The sequence below is a fragment of the Salmo salar genome, chromosome ssa02 (assembly GCF_905237065.1).
Source record: "Salmo salar chromosome ssa02, Ssal_v3.1, whole genome shotgun sequence".
Taxonomy (NCBI): Eukaryota; Metazoa; Chordata; class Actinopteri; order Salmoniformes; family Salmonidae; genus Salmo; species Salmo salar.
The window spans coordinates 39,498,639-39,517,493 of record NC_059443.1 but is presented as its reverse complement, the minus strand read 5'-3'; the positions used below and the strand labels follow the sequence as shown (position 1 = coordinate 39,517,493).

Genomic DNA, 18,855 nt, shown 5'->3' with positions numbered 1-18,855 from the left:
GATGCAATATTCTCCTCACCCAACAGACAAACTGGATACCTAAATATCTTGCAACGTTCCAATGAAATGTGTCTAGAACATACACAAAACATTAGGAACACCTTCCTAATATTTGAGTTCCACCCCATTTTGTCCTCAGAACAGACTCAATTCATCGGGGCATGGACTATACAAGGTGTCGAAAGCGTTCCACAGGGATGCTGGCCCATGTTGACTCCAATGCTTCCCACAGTTGTGTCAAGTTGGCTGGATGTCCTTTGGCTGGTGGACCATTCTTGATACACACAGGAAATTGTTGAGCGTGAAAAACCCAGCAGCGTTGCAGTTCTTGACATACTCAAACCAGTGCGCCTGGCACCTACTACCATACCTCGTTCAAAGGCACTAAAATATTTTGTCTTGCCCATTCAGCCTCTGAATGTCACACATACACAATCGTTGTCTCAAGGCTTAAAAATCCATCTTTAACCTGTCTCCTCATTTTTTACATTTTAGTAATTTAGCAGACGCTCTTATCCAGAGCGACTTACAGTAGTGAATACATTTCATAAATCTTATTTTTTTCCCCGTACTGGTCCCCCATGGGAATTGAACCCACAACCCTGGTGTTGCAAGCATCATGCTCTACCAACTGAGCCACACGGGACCATGTCCTCCCCTTCATCTACACTGATTGAAGTGGATTTAACAGGTGACATCAATAAGGGATCATAGATTTCTCCTGGATTCACCTGGTCAGTCTATGTCATGGAAAGAGCAGGCGTTCCTAATGTTTTGTACACTTAATATCTTAAGTTCTGAGAACAAGGTAACCGCGTTCTGGGTATGTTCTGTGTATGTTCTATTTGACATTAAGGGAATGGTCTCTTGGAATCATTCCTTGCACATCACAGGAACGTTTGTTGTTAGTTCATGAGAAAGCAAATTAACTAGTGACAAAAGAGCAACTTCAAGGTCTCTCAGTTTTTAACGAGTTCACCGATGCCCACCTAAACTGACACCGGCAGCCATATAAGTGTTTTTCCCCCTCCCCTTTAATCTTTAATTAGCATAATGGTTAGAGCTCTTCATTAACTCCGAAGCTACAACAGTAAAACAGGTCAATGGGCAGCTGTGGGCTGACGCTACATGCACTAAGATGGCCGGGTTGAGGGTTAATTGGACCTGCGTTTTAATGAATGTTTAGCTGGTCTGTGTGTGTGTGTGTGTGTGTGTGTGTGTGTGTGTTCTCTGTAGGCCTTAACTCACCCGCTCCACATAGAAGGTAAGTTGCTCCTTGCCTCTGGGCTCCGGCTCAGTCCAGCTAAGCACGGCGTAGTTGTCACTCACCTCACAGGCATGGACACCAGTGGGAGGGAATGGGACTTTCATCTGACCTGAGGTCAGAGGGAAGAAGGGAGGATGGGTGTAGAAGATAGTAAAGACAACAGGGTCATGGTCAGAAGGAGAAAACATTTTGAGACGGGGAGGTATTCTATCTGAACTTGTCCAATAGGAACACATATTTTCATTTTCCATTGCAAATAGTTTTGCTACAGTGTACCCTGCTAAACAAGACCCAGAGCATTGGATCACATGACCAAGCAAGGGTCAGATATAAAATATGTTTTTTTTCTGAGAAACGCACAGACTGTGTCATGACACACACACACACACACACACACACACACACACACACACACACACACACACACACACACACACACACACACACACACACACACACACAGTTATTGATGAATTGAAACCTAAAGTTGTACCAGGGTGCCTCGAAAAAGAGAGTATGGCAGTCTGAGGCAAAGATAGTACTTTATTTCTCATCATAATAGTACACCATTCCCTTGTGTTTCCATGGTGTTTGCCTCCTCCTCCCTCTTTGAGCTACATCAGGGTCATGTTATGATCTCTATTCAGAGAGAAGCACTCTGACTACCCTGGGCTATAATGTGCATTTACAAGGACACCATAGAGAATAGTCCACCAAATGGAACAAAGTACATTGCTTTCACAAACCTATTACATGATGGAAGATATGAAGAAACATGACGTTGTTATATACTGCTCAAAAAAATAAAGGGAACACCAAAATAACACATCCTAGATCTGAATGAATGAAATAATCTTATTAAATACTTTTTTCTTTGCATAGTTGAATGTGCTGACAACAAAATCACACAAAAATAATCAATGGAAATCCAATTTATCAACCCATGGAGGTCTGGATTTTGGAGTCACTCAAAATTAAAGTGGAAAACCACACTACAGGCTGATCCAACTTTGATGTAATGTCCTTAAAACTAGTCAAAATGAGGCTCAGTAGTGTGTGTGGCCTCCACGTGCCTGTATGACCTCCCTACAACGCCTGGGCATGCTCCTGATGAGGTGGCGGATGGTCTCCTGAGGGATCTCCTCCCAGACCTGGACTAAAGCATCCGCCAACTCCTGGACAGTCTGTGGTGCAACGTGGCGTTGGTGGATGGAGCGAGACATGATGTCCCAGATGTGCTCAATTGGATTCAGGTCTGAGGAACGGGCGGGCCAGTCCATAGCATCAATGCCTTCCTCTTGCAGGAACTGCTGACACACTCCAGCCACATGAGGTCTAGCATTGTCTTGCATTAGGAGGAACCCAGGGCCAACCGCACCAGCATATGGTCTCACAAGGGGTCTGAGGATCTCATCTCGGTACCTAATGGCAGTCAGGCTACCTTTGGGGAGCACATGGAGGGCTGTGCGGCCCCCCAAAGAAATGCCACTCCACACCATGACTGACCCACCGCCAAACCGGTCATGCTGGAGGATGTTGCAGGCAGCAGAACATTCTCCACGGCGTCTCCAGACTCTTATGTCTGTCACGTGCTCAGTGTGAACCTGCTTTCATCTGTGAAGAGCACAGGGCGCCAGTGGCGAATTTACCAATCTTGGTGTTCTCTGGCAAATGCCAAACGTCCTGCATGGTGTTGGGCTGTAAGCACAACCCCCACCTGTGGACGTCGGGCCCTCATACCACCCTCATGGAGTCTGTTTCTGACCGTTTGAGCAGACACATGCACATTTGTGGCCTGCTGGAGGTCATTTTGCAGGGCTCTGGCAGTGCTCCTCCTGCTCCTCCTTGCACAAAAGCGGAGGTAACGGTCCTGCTGCTGGGTTGTTGCCCTCCTACGGCCTCCTCCACGTCTCCTGATGTACTGGCCTGTCTCCTGGTAGCGCCTCCATGCTCTGGCCACTACGCTGGCAGATACAGCAAACCTTCTTGCCACAGCTCGCATTGATGTGCCATCCTGGATGAGCTGCACTACCTGAGCCACTTGTGTGGGTTGTAGACTCCGTCTCATGCTACCACTAGAGTGAAAGCACCGCCAGCATTCAAAACTGACCAAAACATCAGCCAGGAAGCATAGGAACTGAGAAGTGGTCTGCGGTGTCCACCTGCACCTCCTTTATTGGGGGTGTCTTGCTAATTGCCTATAATTTCCACCTGTTGTCTATACCATTTGCACAACAGCATGTGAAATTTATTGTCAATCGGTGTTGCTTCCTAAGTGTACAGTTTGATTTCACAGAAGTGTGATTGACTTGGAGTTACATTGTGTTGTTTAAGTGTTCCCTTTATTTTTTTGAGCAGTCTATTAAATACCATAGGCAAAATTGCCACGGGGGTCTTGTAGTAAAAAAAGATAGCGAAAGATAAGTGTTTCCAATGACAACGGTGTGCACAGTGTGATTTTCACCAATTGTTAGTAGGCATTGCCTGTCTGCTAATTGGTTAATGATGTCATTGGAAACGTGTATCTTTTTTTACTACAAAACATAGAAACGCTCCATTTTCACATACAGTGGGGGGAAAAAGTATTTGATCCCCTGCTGATTTTGTACGTTTGCCCACTGATAAAGAAAGGATCAGTCTATAATTTTAATGGTAGGTTTATTTGAACAGTGAGAGACAGAATAACAACAAAAATATTGAGAAAAACGCATGTCAAAAATGTTATAAATTGATTTGCATTTTAATGAGGGAAATAAGTATTTGACCCCCTCTCAATCAGAAAGATTTCTGGCTCCCAGGTGTGTTTTTATACAGGTAACGAGCTGAGATTAGGAGCACACTCTTAAAACCTCTCTGGGCTAGGCGGGACGAAATCGTCCCACCTACGCAACAGCCAGTGTAGTCCCGTGGCGCGATTTTCAAATACCTTAGAAATGCTATTACTTCAATTTCTCAAACATATGACTATTTTACACCATTTTAAAGACAAGACTCTCGTTAATCTAACCACACTGTCCGATTTCAAAAAGGCTTTACAACGAAAGCAAAACATTAGATTATGTCAGCAGAGTACCCAGCCAGAAATAATCAGACACCCATTTTTCAAGCTAGCATATAATGTCACAAAAACACAGAAGACAGCTAAATGCAGCACTAACCTTTGATGATCTTCATCAGATGACACACCTAGGACATTATGTTATACAATACATGCATGTTTTGTTCAATCAAGTTCATATTTATATCAAAAAACAGCTTTTTACATTAGCATGTGACGTTCAGAACTAGCATACCCCCCGCAAACCTCCGGTGAATTGACTAAATTACTCACGATAAACGTTCACAAAAAACATAACAATTATTTTAAGAATTATAGATACAGAACTCCTCTATGCACTCGATATGTTCGATTTTAAAATAGCTTTTCGGTGAAAGCACATTTTGCAATATTCTGAGTAGATAGCCCAGCCATCACAGCTAGCCATTTAGACACCCACCAAGTTTAGCCCTGACCAAACTCAGATTTACAATTACAAAAGTTTGATTACCTTTGATGTTCTTCATCAGAATGCACTCCCAGGACTGCTACTTCAATAACAAATGTTGGTTTGGTCCAAAATAATCCATCGTTATATCCAAATAGCGGCGTTTTGTTAGTGCGTTCAAGACACTATCCCAAGTGTAAATAAGGGTCACGAGCATGGCGCAATTCGTGACAAAAAAATTAGAAATATTCCATTACCGTACTTCGAAGCATGTCAACCGCTGTTTAAAATCCATTTTTATGCCATTTTTCTCGTAAAAAAGCGATAATATTCCGACCGGGAATCTGCGTTTAGGTAAACAGAGGAAAGAAAACAAAGCATTCGGTCGACGCGGGCACGCGCCTGAGTCTCACAGTACTGTAACCAGCCACTATCCAAACGCGCTACTTTTTTTCAACCAGAGCCTGCAAAGCCACGATTCAGCTTTTTCCCGGGCTCTGAGAGCCTATGGGAGCCGTATGAAGTGTCACGTTACAGCTAAGATCCTCACTCTTCAATAAACAGAGACAAGAAGAACGACACCTTGTCAGACAGGCCACTTCCTGCATGAAATCTTCTCAGGTTTTTGCCTGCCATATGAGTTCTGTTATACTCACAGACACCATTCAAACAGTTTTAGAAACTTTAGGGTGTTTTCTATCCAAAGCCAATAATTATATGCATATTCTAGTTACTGGGCAGGAGTATTAACCAGATTAAATCGGGTACGTTTTTTATCCAGCCGTGTCAATACTGCCCCCTAGCCCTAACAGGTTAAAGGGAGTGCTCCTAACCACAGCTTGTTACCTGTATAAAATACACCTGTCCACAGAAGCAATCAATCAATCAGATTCCAAACTCTCCACCATGGCCAAGACCAAAGAGCTCTCCAAGGATGTCAGGGACAAGATTGTAGACCTACACAAGGCTGGAATGGGCTACAAGACCATCGCCAAGCAGCTTGGTGAGAAGGTGACAACATTTGATGCGATTATTCGCAAATGAAAGAAACACAAAATAACTGTCAATATCCCTCAGCCTGGGGCTCCATGCAAGATCTCACCTCGTAGAGTTGCAATGATCATGAGAACGGTGAGGAATCAGCCCAGAACTACACGGGAGGATCTTGTCAATGATCTCAAGGCAGCTGGGACCATAGTCACCAAGAAAACAATTGGTAACACACTACGCCGTGAAGGACTGAAATCCTGCAGAGCCCGCAAGGTCCATCTGCTCAAGAATACATATACATGCCCGTCTGAAGTTTGCCAATGAACATCTGAATGATTCAGAGGACAACTGGTGAAAGTGTTGTGGTCAGATGAGACCAAAATGGAGCTCTTTGGCATCAACTCAACTCGCCGTGTTTGGAGGAGGAGGAATGCTGCCTGTGACCCCAAGAACACCATCTCCACCGTCAAACATGGAGGTGGAAACATTATGCTTTGGGGGTGTTTTTCTGCTAAGGGGACAGGACAACTTCACCGCATCATTTGACGGGGCCATGTACTGTCAAATCTTGGGTGAGAACCTCCTTCCCTCAGCCAGGGCATTGAAAATGGGTCGTGGATGGGTATTCCAGCATGACAATGACCCAAAACACATGGCCAAGGCAACAAAGGAGTGGCTCAAGAAGAAGCACATTAAGGTCCTGGAGTGGCCTAGCCAGTCTCCAGACCTTAATCCCATAGAAAATCTGTGTAGGGAGCTGAAGGTTCGAGTTGCCAAACGTCAGCCTCGAAACCTTAATGACTTGGAGAAGATCTGCAAAGAGCAGTGGGACAAAATCCCTCCTGAGATGTGTGCAAACCTGGTGGCCAACTACAAGAAACGCCTGACCTCTGTGATTGCCAACAAGGGTTTTGCCACCAAGTACTAAGTCATGTTTTGCAGAGGGGTCAAATACTTATTTCCCTCATTTAAATGCAAATCATTTTATAACATTTTTGACATGCGTTTTTCTGGATTTTTTGTTGTTGTTATTCTGTCTCTCACTGTTCAAATAAACCTACCATTAAAATTAGAGACTGATCATTTCTTTGTAAGTGGGCAAACGTACAAAATCAGCAGGGGATCAAATACTTTTTCCCCCCACTGTATGTTGATGTTGGGGTGGTGCTGGAAATGAATAGGAAGTTGACAAATGTTACAATTTTAAACTGCAACATTTTCTTTCTACCCCATGGCAAAAGTGTTGAAGTTAATTGTTTCCACCCCCCCCCTCAAAAAAAAATTACCAAAACATTAAAAATAAAAAATCACTTTCCACTTATACTGTGTTTTCAAAATACCCCTCCATATAAAAAATAAATAATGTTAAACTGTATAGAATTACAGAACATGTGTTTTCAAATGTCAAAAGAATACCAAGGGGAAAGCAGAAATATGCAGTGATACTGTATCGTAACTATTCGGTGTAGGGTAAGCCACTGGGGGATACCAGTGAAAATTCTGTAGTACCATAGCTACGAACACTGTTAGTAATAATACTACAATGATGATGTATGTGGTTTCTCACTTTCCAGCTGGTCTTTGGTGATGGTGATCTCTCTACCTCTGTCCACCTTGATAACTGGTTGAGAAGAAAAAGAGAGAGAAAAATAAAGAAATGAAATGCATGATAGCACAGTGAGTAGATAACATGGAAGAAACCGTCCATACGATGCCAGCATGCCAGGGCTCAGCAGAGAGAGAGAGAGAGAGAGAGAGAGAGCTGGGGGAAACAGTCAGAGGCAAGCCAACCTTCTGGCCGTACTTCATCTGTGCCTAATGATCCACAGCATCTGACCAGCGCACCCATCTGTTCTCTCTCTCTCTCTCTCTCTCTCTCTCTCTCTCTCTCTCTCTCTCTCTCTCTCTCTCTCTCTCTCTCTCTCTCTCTCTCTCAGCCCCCACCCACATGGGCGCACGTACTCACACACACATACTGTATGTTCTCGTGCATGAACTTAGCACACACACAGACACACGCATGTGTTATATACACTCTATGTGTTCTATTTAGCCTATGTTATGTCTCTCTCTATCTAATGACCTCTACCCAGAGTGTGTTCGGTGTGTGTAGATCTGAGTGTGCAGATTACCCATAGTTCTGGTGTGTTCTAAAGGGTCGGTGGTGATGACAGGCTCAGTGGCCTTAGAGGGGCGTCCTACACCTGCCTGGTTGACGGCACACACCCTGAACTGGTAGATGGTGCTGTCACTCAGACCTCTCACAGGGTAGTGACATGCCTTCTGAATGGTGTCATTACAACGCACCCACTGCCCACTACCAATGTCACACCTAGGATTAGGGAGAGAGAGAGCGAGGGAGAGCGAGAGAGAAAGAGACAATATGAGAAGGGAAAGGAGAAGATCAGAGATTTAAAAAAATATATTTCACAACTTTATGACTTTCAAAATAGTTTTTTGCGCAACATTCCGCCATTTTTGTTATTTATCCATGAAATATAATTTTGCCATTATAAAATACATTTGTAAACATTTTCGATTGCATAAAAGAAAAACACATTTCAGCTAACAAAGGACAATCATTTTTCAAACCAAATACATCATCTCAAAATAACAAGTCTCACAACTCATTTATAAGAAAATGTGAAGAAAAGCAGCCATTGAATGCTGATAAATCAATACTGAACAAGAAGCAATGCCACCTGGGAAAGCAAACAAAGAAAGCAAATAGCTTGAGAGAACATTAAGCTGTGTATGTGTTGCTAGGCGACTGGAAGGTTAGGTCTCTCTGATGTCTTTCTCTGATGCATATATATATATATATATATCATATAATACATCACAGTGAGACCTAACATTAGTATTTTAATGTGCCCTCTACATGCTAAATAGAGAAGATGTGTATGTATGATGAAAGTATGCATACACACACACACACACGCCCGCGCATCGATCAGCTTCAGTGATTAGTGAGCACCTGTTACCTATGTGAGGGCTTTGATTCAGTTAACGCTGTGTTCCATGTTGAATTATTATCACGCATATCATCCATCTTCTTTGGGCTTTGCCAAATGGATATTACATCAAAGTTGGCTGGGGTTTTATCTCCCTGATCCAATTTCCTCACACACATCCGAGTAAGTTGTGGCCCAACAGTTTAGTCTTGTTTGCTGTGTGCTGTTGATTTGGAGTAAACAAAGATAGCTTATGTCTAAGATAACTCTTATCGTTTAGACTGAACGTACCGGTAAGCAGGCCAGGTTCAAATCAAATCAAATGTTATTAGTCACATGCGCCGACTACAACAGGTGTTACAGTGAAATGCTGACTTACAAGCCCCCAACCAACAATGCAGTTTCAAAAAATACGGACAAGAATAAGAGATAAAAGTAACAAGTAATTAAAGAGCAGCAGTAAAACAACAATAGCCAGACTATATACAGGGGGTACAGAGTCAGGGGGTACAGGGGGGTACAGAGTCAGGGGGCTACAGGGGGGTACAGAGTCAGGGGGTACAGGAGGCACAGAGTCAGGGGGGTACATTCCTGTTTCCGGTCACAACTTGCAGACTTGTTTACGCTGCTGTGCGTTTTGTTGCCGATCTTACTTTGCTACCTGACGGTTTTTTACTTTTTCATTACCGTATATTTTTACTTTTTCCCTCACTCAATTTTTTTCATTCAACTTTTTCACCCCGGAGGTTTTATCTGGACATGGTTCGTCAGGACTTCAAACAGCCGAAGCTAAGTAACATTAACATGATGCCTTCTAATTGCAGTCGTTGTACTTATAATATACAGGAGAACGATCGCCTTACGGCAAGGATAGCTGTGCTGCAAGCCCAGCTTCAGACGCAATCGTTAGGCAAGGGTAATTTCAGTGTAGGAAAGGATGAAACAGCGTCTGTGCCACCAGTAAGTACAGATAGTAACGTTAGTATAAACCCCCTCGCACGGTCCCCGCAGCCGGACAACTTTCTCATGGCTTCTGGAGGGAAACGCTGTAGGAATGCTCAACCGGTGTCGCTTATTCAGCCGACAGAAACTTTCAACCGGTTCTCCCCATTAAGCGAGTTGGAGTCGGAGGCCGAGACTTCTCTGGTCTCTACTCCTCCCGTTGTGGGGTCTGAGACGCCGACGGCTCCCACCATTAGCTCTGACAAATTGAAAACCCTAGTCATTGGCGATTCCATTACCCGCAGTATTAGACTTAAAACGAATCATCCAGCGATCATACACTGTTTACCAGGGGGCAGGGCTACCGACGTTAAGGCTAATCTAAAGACGGTGCTGGCTAAAGCTAAAACTGGCGAGTGTAGAGAGTATAGAGATATTGTTATCCACGTCGGCACCAACGATGTTAGGATGAAACAGTCAGAGGTCACCAAGCGCAACATAGCTTCAGCGTGTAAATCAGCTAGAAAGATGTGTCGGCATCAATTAATTGTCTCTGGCCCCCTCCCAGTTAGGGGGAGTGATGAGCTCTACAGCAGAGTCTCACAACTCAATCGCTGGTTGAAAACTGTTTTCTGCCCCTCCCAAAAGATAGAATTTGTAGATAATTGGCCCTCTTTCTGGGACTCACCCACAAACAGGACCAAGCCTGGCCTGTTGAGGAGTGACGGTCTCCATCCTAGCTGGAGGGGTGCTCTCATCTTATCTACGAACATAGACAGGGCACTAACTCCTCTAGCTCCACAATGAAATAGGGTGCAGGCCAGGCAGCAGGCTGTTAGCCAGCCTGCCAGCTTAGTGGAGTCTGCCACTAGCACAGTCAGCGTAGTCAGCTCAGCTTTCCCCATTGAGACCGTGTCTGTGCCTCGATCTAGGTTGGGCAAAATTAAAAATGGCGGTGTTCGCTTTAGCAATCTCACTAGTATAAAGACCTCCTCCATTCCTGCCATTATTGAAAGAGATTGTGATACCTCACATCTCAAAATTGGGTTACTTAATGTTAGATCCCTCACTTCCAAGGCAGTAATAGTCAATGAACTAATCACTTATAATAATCTTGATGTGATTGGCCTGACTGAAACATGGCTTAAGCCTGATGAATTTACTGTGTTAAATGAGGCCTCACCCCCTGGTTACACTAGTGACCATACCCCCCGTGCATCCGGCAAAGGCGGAGGTGTTGCTAACATTTACGATAGCAAATTTCAATTTACAAAAAAAAAACAATGACGTTTTCGTCTTTTGAGCTTCTAGTCATGAAATCTATGCAGCCTACTCACTCACTTTTTATAGCTACTGTTTACAGGCCTCCTGGGCCATATGCAGTGTTCCTCACTGAGTTCCCTGAATTGCTATCGGATCTTGTAGTCATAGCAGATAATATTCTAATTTTTGGTGACTTTAACATTCACATGGAAAAGTCCACAGACCCACTCCAAAAGGCTTTCGGAGCCATCATCGACTCAGTGGGTTTTGTCCAACATGTCTCTGGACCTACTCACTGCCACAGTCATACTCTGGACCTAGTTTTGTCCCATGGAATAAATGTTGTGGATCTTAATGTTTTTCCTCATAATCCTGGACTATCGGACCACCATTTTATTACGTTTGCAATTGCAACAAATAATCTGCTCAGACCCCAACCAAGGAGCATTAAAAGTCGTGCTATAAATTCTCAGACAACCCAAAGATTCCTTGATGCCCTTCCAGACTGCCTCTGCCTACCCAAGGACGTCAGAGGACAAAAATCAGTTAACCACCTAACCGAGGAACTCAATTTAACCTTGCGTAATACCCTAGATGCAGTTGCACCCCTAAAAACTAAAAACATCTGTCATAAGAAACTAGCTCCCTGGTATACAGAAAATACACGAGCTCTGAAGCAAGCTTCCAGAAAATTGGAACGGAAATGGCGCCACACCAAACTGGAAGTCTTCCGACAAGCTTGGAAAGACAGTACCGTGCAGTATCAAAGAGCCCTCACTGCTGCTCGATCATCCTATTTTTCCAACTTAATTGAGGAAAATAAGAACAATCCGAAATTTCTTTTTGATACTGTCGCAAAGCTAACTAAAAAGCAGCCTTCGCAAATGGAGGATGGCTTTCACTTCAGCAGTAATACATTTATGAAATTCTTTGAGGAAAAGATCATGATCATTAGGAAGCAAATTACAGACTCCTCTTTAAATCTGGGTATTCCTCCAAAGCTCCATTGTCCTGAGTCTACACAACTCTGCCAGGACCTAGGATCAAGGGAGATACTAAAGTGTTTTAGTACTATATCTCTTGACACAATGATGAAAATAATCATGGCCTCCAAACCCTCAAGCTGCATACTGGACCCTATTCCAACTAAACTACTGAAAGAGCTGCTTCCTGTGCTTGGCCCTCCTATGTTGAACATAATAAACGGCTCTCTATCCACGGGATGTGTACCAAGCTCACTAAAAGTGGCAGTAATAAAGCCTCTCTTGAAAAAGCCGAATCTTGACCCAGAAATTATAAAAAACTATCGGCCTATATCGAATCTTCCATTCCTCTGAAACATTTTAGAAAAAGCTGTTGCACAGCAACTCACTGCCTTCCTGAAGACAAACAATGTATACGAAACGCTTCAGTCTGGTTTTAGACCCCATCATAGCACTGAGACTGCACTTGTGAAGGTGGTAAATGACCTTTTAATGACGTCAGACCGAGGCTCTGCATCTGTCCTCGTGCTCCTAGATCTTAGTGCCGCTTTTGATACCATCGATCACCACATTCTTTTGGAGAGATTGGAAACCCAAATTCGTCTACATGGACAAGTTCTGGCCTGGTTTAGATCTTATCTGTCGGAAAGATATCAGTTTGTCTCTGTGAATGGTTTGTCCTCTGACAAATCAATTGTACATTTCGGTGTTCCTCAAGGTTCCGTTTTAGGACCACTATTGTTTTCACTATATATTTTACCTCTTGGAGATGTCAATCGAAAACATCATGTTAAATTTCACTGCTATGCGGACGACACACAGCTGTACATTTCAATGAAACATGGTGAAGCCCCAAAATTGCCCTCGCTAGAAGCCTGTGTTTCAGACATAAAGAAGTGGATGGCTGCAAAAACGTTCTACTTTTAAACTCGGACAAAACAGAGATGCTTGTTCTAGGTCCCAAGAAACAAAGAGATCTTCTGTTGAATCTGACAATTAATCTGGATGGTTGTACAGTCGTCTCAAATAAAACTGTGAAGGACCTCGGCGTTACTCTGGACCCTGATCTCTCTTTTGAAGAACATATCAAGTCTGTTTCAAGGACAGCTTTTTTCCATCTACGTAACATTGCAAAAATCAGAAACTTTCTGTCCAAAAATGACGCAGAAAAATTAATCCATGCTTTTGTTACTTCTAGGCTGGACTACTGCAATGCTCTACTTTCCGGCTACCCGGATAAAGCACTAAATAAACTTCAGTTAGTGCTAAATACGGCTGCTAGAATCCTGACTAGAACCAAAAAATTTGATCATATTACTCCAGTGCTAGCCTCCCTACACTGGCTTCCTGTTAAGGCAAGGGCTGATTTCAAGGTTTTACTGCTAACCTACAAAGCATTACATGGGCTTGCTCCTACCTATCTTTCCTATTTGGTCCTGCCGTACATACCTACACGTACGCTACGGTCACAAGACGCAGGCCTCCTAATTGTCCCTAGAATTTCTAAGCAAACGGCTGGAGGTAGGGCTTTCTCCTATAGAGCTCCATTTTTATGGAATGGTCTGCCTACCAATGTGAGAGACGCAGACTCAGTCTCAACCTTTAAGTCTTTACTGAAGAATTATCTCTTCAGTAGGTCCTATGATTAAGTATAGTCTGGCCCAGGAGTGTGAAGGTGAACGGAAAGGCTGGAGCAACAAACCGCCCTTGCTGTCTCTGCCTTGCCGGTTCCCCTCTTTCCACTGGGATTCTCTGCCCCTAACCCTTTTACAGGGGCTGAGTCACTGGCTTACTGGTGTTCTTCCATGCCGTCCATGGGAGGGGTGCGTCACTTGAGTGGGTTGAGTCACTGACGTGGTCTTCCTGTCTGGGTTGGCGCCCCCCCTTGGGTTGTGCCATGGCGGAGATCGTTGTGGGCTATACTCGGCCTTGTCTTAGGACGGTAAGTTGGTGGTTGGAGACATCCCTCTAGTGGTGTGGGGGCTGTGCTTTGGCAAAGTGGGTGGGGTTATATCCTGCCTGTTTGGCCCTGTCTGGGGGTATCATCGGATGGGGCCACAGTGTCTTCTGATCCCTCCTGTCTCAGCCTCCAGTATTTATGCTGCAGTAGTTTATGTGTCGGGGGGCTAGGGTCAGTCTGTTACATCTGGAGCATTTCTCTTGTCTTATCCGGTGTCCTGTGTGAATTTAAATATGCTCTCTCTAATTCTCTCTTTCTCTCTTTCTGTCTTTCTCTCGGAGGACCTGAGCCCTAGGACCATGCCTCAGGACTACCTGGTATGATGACTCCTTGCTGTCCCCAGTCCACCTGGCCGTGCTGCTGCTCCAGTTTCAACTGTTCTGCCTGCGTCTATGGAACCCTGACCTGTTCACTGGACGTGCTTGTTGCACCCTCGACAACTACTATGATTATTATTATTTGACCATGCTGGTCATTTATGAACATTTTAACATTTTAACATCTTGACCATGTTCTGTTATAATATCCACCCTGCACAGCCAGAAGAGGACTGGCCACCCCTCATAGCCTGGTTCCTCTTTAGGTTTCTTCCTAGGTTTTTGGCCTTTCTAGGGAGTTTTTCCTAGGGAGTTTTTCCTAGCCACCGTGCTTCTTTCACATGCTTTGCTTGCTGTTTGGGGTTTTAGGCTGGGTTTCTGTACAGCACTTTGAGATATCAGCTGATGTACGAAGGGCTATATAAAAATAAATTTGATTTGATTTGATTACAGAGTCAGGGGGTACAGGGGGGTACAGAGTCAGGGGAGTACAGGGGGCACAGAGTCAGGGGGGTACAGGCGGGCACAGAGTCAGGGGGGTACAGGGGGGTACAGAGTCAATGTGCGGGGGCACCGGTTAGTTGAGGTAGTATGTACACGTAGGTAGAGTTATTGAAGTGACTATGCATAGATGACAACAGCAGAGTGTAGCAGCGGTGTAAAGAGGGGGAGGTGGGGGGGGGGCAATGCAAATAGTCTGGGTAGCCATTTGATTAGATGTTCAGGAGTCTTATGGCTTGGGGGTAGAAGCTGTTTAGAAGCCTTTGATGGCACTATGGTGTTGAACGCTGAGCTGTAGTCAATTAATAACATTCTCACATAGGTGTTCCTTTTGTCCAGGTGGGAAAGGGCAGTGTGGAGTGCAATAGAGATTGCATCATCTGTAGATCTGTTTGGGCGGTATGCAAATTGCAGTGGGTCTAGGGTTTCTGGGATGATGGTGTTGATGTGAGCCATGACCAGCCTTTCAAAGCACTTCATGGCTACAGACGTGAGTGCTACGGGTCGGTAGTCATTTAGGCAGGTTACCTTCGTGTTCTTGGGCACAGGCACTATGGTGGTCTGCTTAAAACATGTTGGTGTTACAGACTCAGACAGGGAGAGGTTGAAAATGTCAGTGAAGACACTTGCCAGTTGGTCAGCGCATGCTCACAGTACACGTCCTGGTAATCCGTCTGGCCCTGCGGCCTTGTGAATGTTGACCTGTTTAAAGGTTTTACTCACATCGGTTGTGGAGAGAGTGATCACAGTCTTCCGGAACAGCTGGTGCCTCTAAGCGAGCATAGAAGATGTTTAGCTCGTCTGGTAGGCTCATGTCACTGGGCAGCTCTCGGCTGTTCTTCCCTTTGTAGTCTGTAATGGTTTGCAAGCGCTGCCACATCCAACGAGCGTCAGAGCCGGTGCAGTATGATTCGATCTTAGTCCTATATTGACGCTTTGCCTGTTTGATGGTTCGTCAGAAGGCATAGCAGGATTTCTTATAAGCTTCTGGGTTAGAGTCCCGCTCCTTGAAAGCTTTAGCTCAGTGCGAATGCTGCCTGCAATCCATGGCTTCTGGTTGAGGTATGTACGTACGGTGAGGGAGAGCTTTGTATGCATTTCTGTGTGTGGAGTATACGTGGTCCAGAGTTTTTTTCCCTCTGGTTGCACATGTAACATGCTGATAGAAATTTGGTAAAACGGATTTAAGTTTCCCTGCATTAAAATCCCCGGCTACTAGGAGCACCGCCGCTGGGTGAGCGTTTTCTTGTTTGCTTATGGCAGAATACAGCTCATTCAATGCTGTCTTAGTGCCAGCCTCTGACTGTGGTGGTATGTAAACAGCTACGAAAAATACAGATGAAAACTCTCTAGGTAGATAGTGTGCTTATCATGAAATACTCTACCTCAGCCGAGCAATAGCTCGAGACTTCCTTAGATATTGTACACCGGCTGTTATTTACAAAAAAGACATAGTCTGCCGCGCTTTGCCTTACCAGACGCTGCTGTTCTATCCTGTCAGTATAGGGTGTAACCAGCCAGCTGTATGTTGATAGTGTTGTCGTTCAGCCACAACTCCATGAAGCATAACATTTTACAGTTTTTAATGTCCTGTTGGTAGTTTAATCTTCTGTGTAGCTCGTCGATTTTATTCTCCAAAGATTGCACGTTTGCTAGCAGAATGGAGGGAAGTGGGGGTTTATTCGATCGCCTACGAATTCTCAGAAGGCAGCCTGCACTTTGGCCCCTTTTTCTCTGCTTCCTCGTCACACAAATCGCGGGGATCTGGGCCTGTTCCTGAGGAAGCAGTATATAGTATATATATAGTATATATAGTATATATGCGTCAGGCTCGTCATTGTCGTGAAAGGAAAAAAGGATTCTGCTAGTCCGTGGTGAGTAATCGCAGTCCTGACGTCTAGAAGTTATCTTCGGTCATAAGAGACGGTAGCGGCAACATTATGTACAAAATAAGGAAAACAATAAGTTACAAACAACGCAAATAAACAAACAAAAATACACAATCAGTTGAGGACGCATTAAACGTCTGCCTTCCTCTCCGATGCCATCAAGATGGCACCGACAAAGATGGTCGCCTCGCTTCGCGTTCTTCTATGCAGTATTTTTTTTTTTTTAATGTATTATTTCTTACATTGTTACCCCAGGAAATCTTAAGTATTATTACATACAGCCGGGAAGAACTATTGGATATAAGAGCAACGTCAACTTACCAACATTACGACCAGGAATACGACTTTCCCAAAGCGGATCCTCTATTCGGACCACCACCCAGGACAATGGATCTGATCCCAGTAGGCAACCCAAAACAACGGCGCCACAGAAGGGCCAGACGGAGCGGTCTTCTGGTCAGGCTCCGTAGACGGGCACATTGCTCACCGCTCCTGAGTATACTACTCGCCAATGTCCAGTCTCTTGACAACAAGGTTAATGAAATTCGAGCAAGGGTTGCCGTCCAGAGAGACAGAGATTGTAACATTCTCTGTTTCACGGAAACATGGCTCACTTGGGATATGTTATCAGAGTCGGTACAGCCACCCAGTTTCTTCACGCATCGCGCCGACAGAAACAAATATCTCTTTGGTAAGAAGAAGGGCAGGGGTATATGCCTTATGATTAACGACTCGTGGTGTCATTATAACAACATACTTGAACTCAAGTCCTTTTGTTCATCTGACCTAGAATTCCTTACAATCAAATGCCAACCGTGTTATCTACCAAGAGAATTCTCTTCGATTATAATCACAGCCGTGTATATCCCCCGAAGCAGATACCTTCGACGGCCTTGAAAGAACTTCACTGGACTTGATGTAAACTGGAAACCATATATCCTGAGGCTGCATTTATTGTAGCTGGGGATTTTAACAAATCTAATCTGAATTCAAGGCTCCCTAAATTTGATCAGCATATTGAATGTTTGACTCGAGTTGGCAGCATTCTAGATCATTGCTACTCTAACTTCCACGACGCATACAAAGCCCTCCCCCGTCCTCCTTTCGGCAAATCTGACCACGACTCCATTTTGTTGCTCCCCGCCTATAGACAGAAACTAAAACAGGAAACGTACGTACACAGGTCTGTTCAACCCTGGTACGACCAATCGGATTCCACGCTTCAAGATTGCTTCGATCACGTAGACTGGGATATGTTCCGGATAGCCTCAGACAACAACATTGATGTATATGCTGACTCGGTGAGCGAGTTTATTAGCAAGTGCATCGGTGATGTAGTACCCATGGTGAATATTAAAACCAGAAACCGTGGATTGATGGCAGCATTCGCGCAAAACTGAAAGCCCGAACCACTGCATTTAATCGTGGCAAGGCCACCGGAAACATGACCGAATACAAAGATTGTAGCTATTCCCTCCGCAAACAAGCTAAGCGTCAGAATAGAGACAAAGCAGAGTCGCAATTCAACGGCTCAAACACGAGACGTATGTGGCAGGGTCTAAAGTCAATCACGGATTACAAAAAGAAAACCAGCTCCGTCGCAGACACCAACGTCTTGCTCCCAGACAAATTACTTGCTCCCAGACAAACAACTTCTTTGCTCGCTTTGAGGACAATTCAGTGCCACTGACACAGCCCGCTACCAAAACCTGTGGCCTCTCCTTCACCGTGGCCAACGTGAGTAAAACATTTAAACGTGTTAACCCTCGCAAGGCTGCTGGCCCAGACGGCATCCCTAGCCGTGTCCCGAGAGCATGCGTAGACCAGCTGGCTGGTGTGTTCACAGACATATTCAATCAACCCCTATCCCAGTCTGCTGTGCCCACATGCTTCAAGAGGGCCACCATTGTTCCTGTCCCCAAGAAAGCTAAGGTAACTGAGCTAAACGACTATCACCCCGTAGCACTCATTTCTGTCATCATGAAGTGCTTTGAGAGCCTAGTCAAGGATCATATCACCACCACCTTACCTGATACCCTAGACCCACTTCAATTTGCCTACCGCCCCAATAGGTCCACAGACTACGCAATCGCAATCACACTGCCCTAACCCATCTGGAGAAGAGGAATACCGATGTAAGAATGCTGTTCATCAACTACAGCTCAGCATTTAACACCATAGTACCCTCCAAACTTGATCCTCAACACTGGGGCCCCACAAGGGTGTGTTCTCAGCCCTCTCCTGTACTCCCTGTTCACCCATGACTGTGTGGCCATGCACGCCTCCAACTCAATCATCAAGTTT

The 18,855-nt window shown here is 44.7% G+C and overlaps 1 protein-coding gene across 1 annotated transcript in view; it reads right to left on the bottom strand.

Annotated features, from left to right (window-relative positions):
• The window catches only part of myom3 (myomesin 3), an 84,035-nt gene that overhangs the window by 25,010 nt on the left and 40,170 nt on the right, over window positions 1-18,855 (bottom strand). The window contains exons 12-14 of the mRNA XM_014166542.2: window positions 7,875-8,074; window positions 7,310-7,363; window positions 1,249-1,376 (exon numbers count right to left, since the gene is read on the bottom strand). Of these exons, the coding sequence (XP_014022017.1) occupies window positions 1,249-1,376; window positions 7,310-7,363; window positions 7,875-8,074 (382 nt within the window). The remainder of the gene's footprint in view (window positions 1-1,248; window positions 1,377-7,309; window positions 7,364-7,874; window positions 8,075-18,855) is intronic.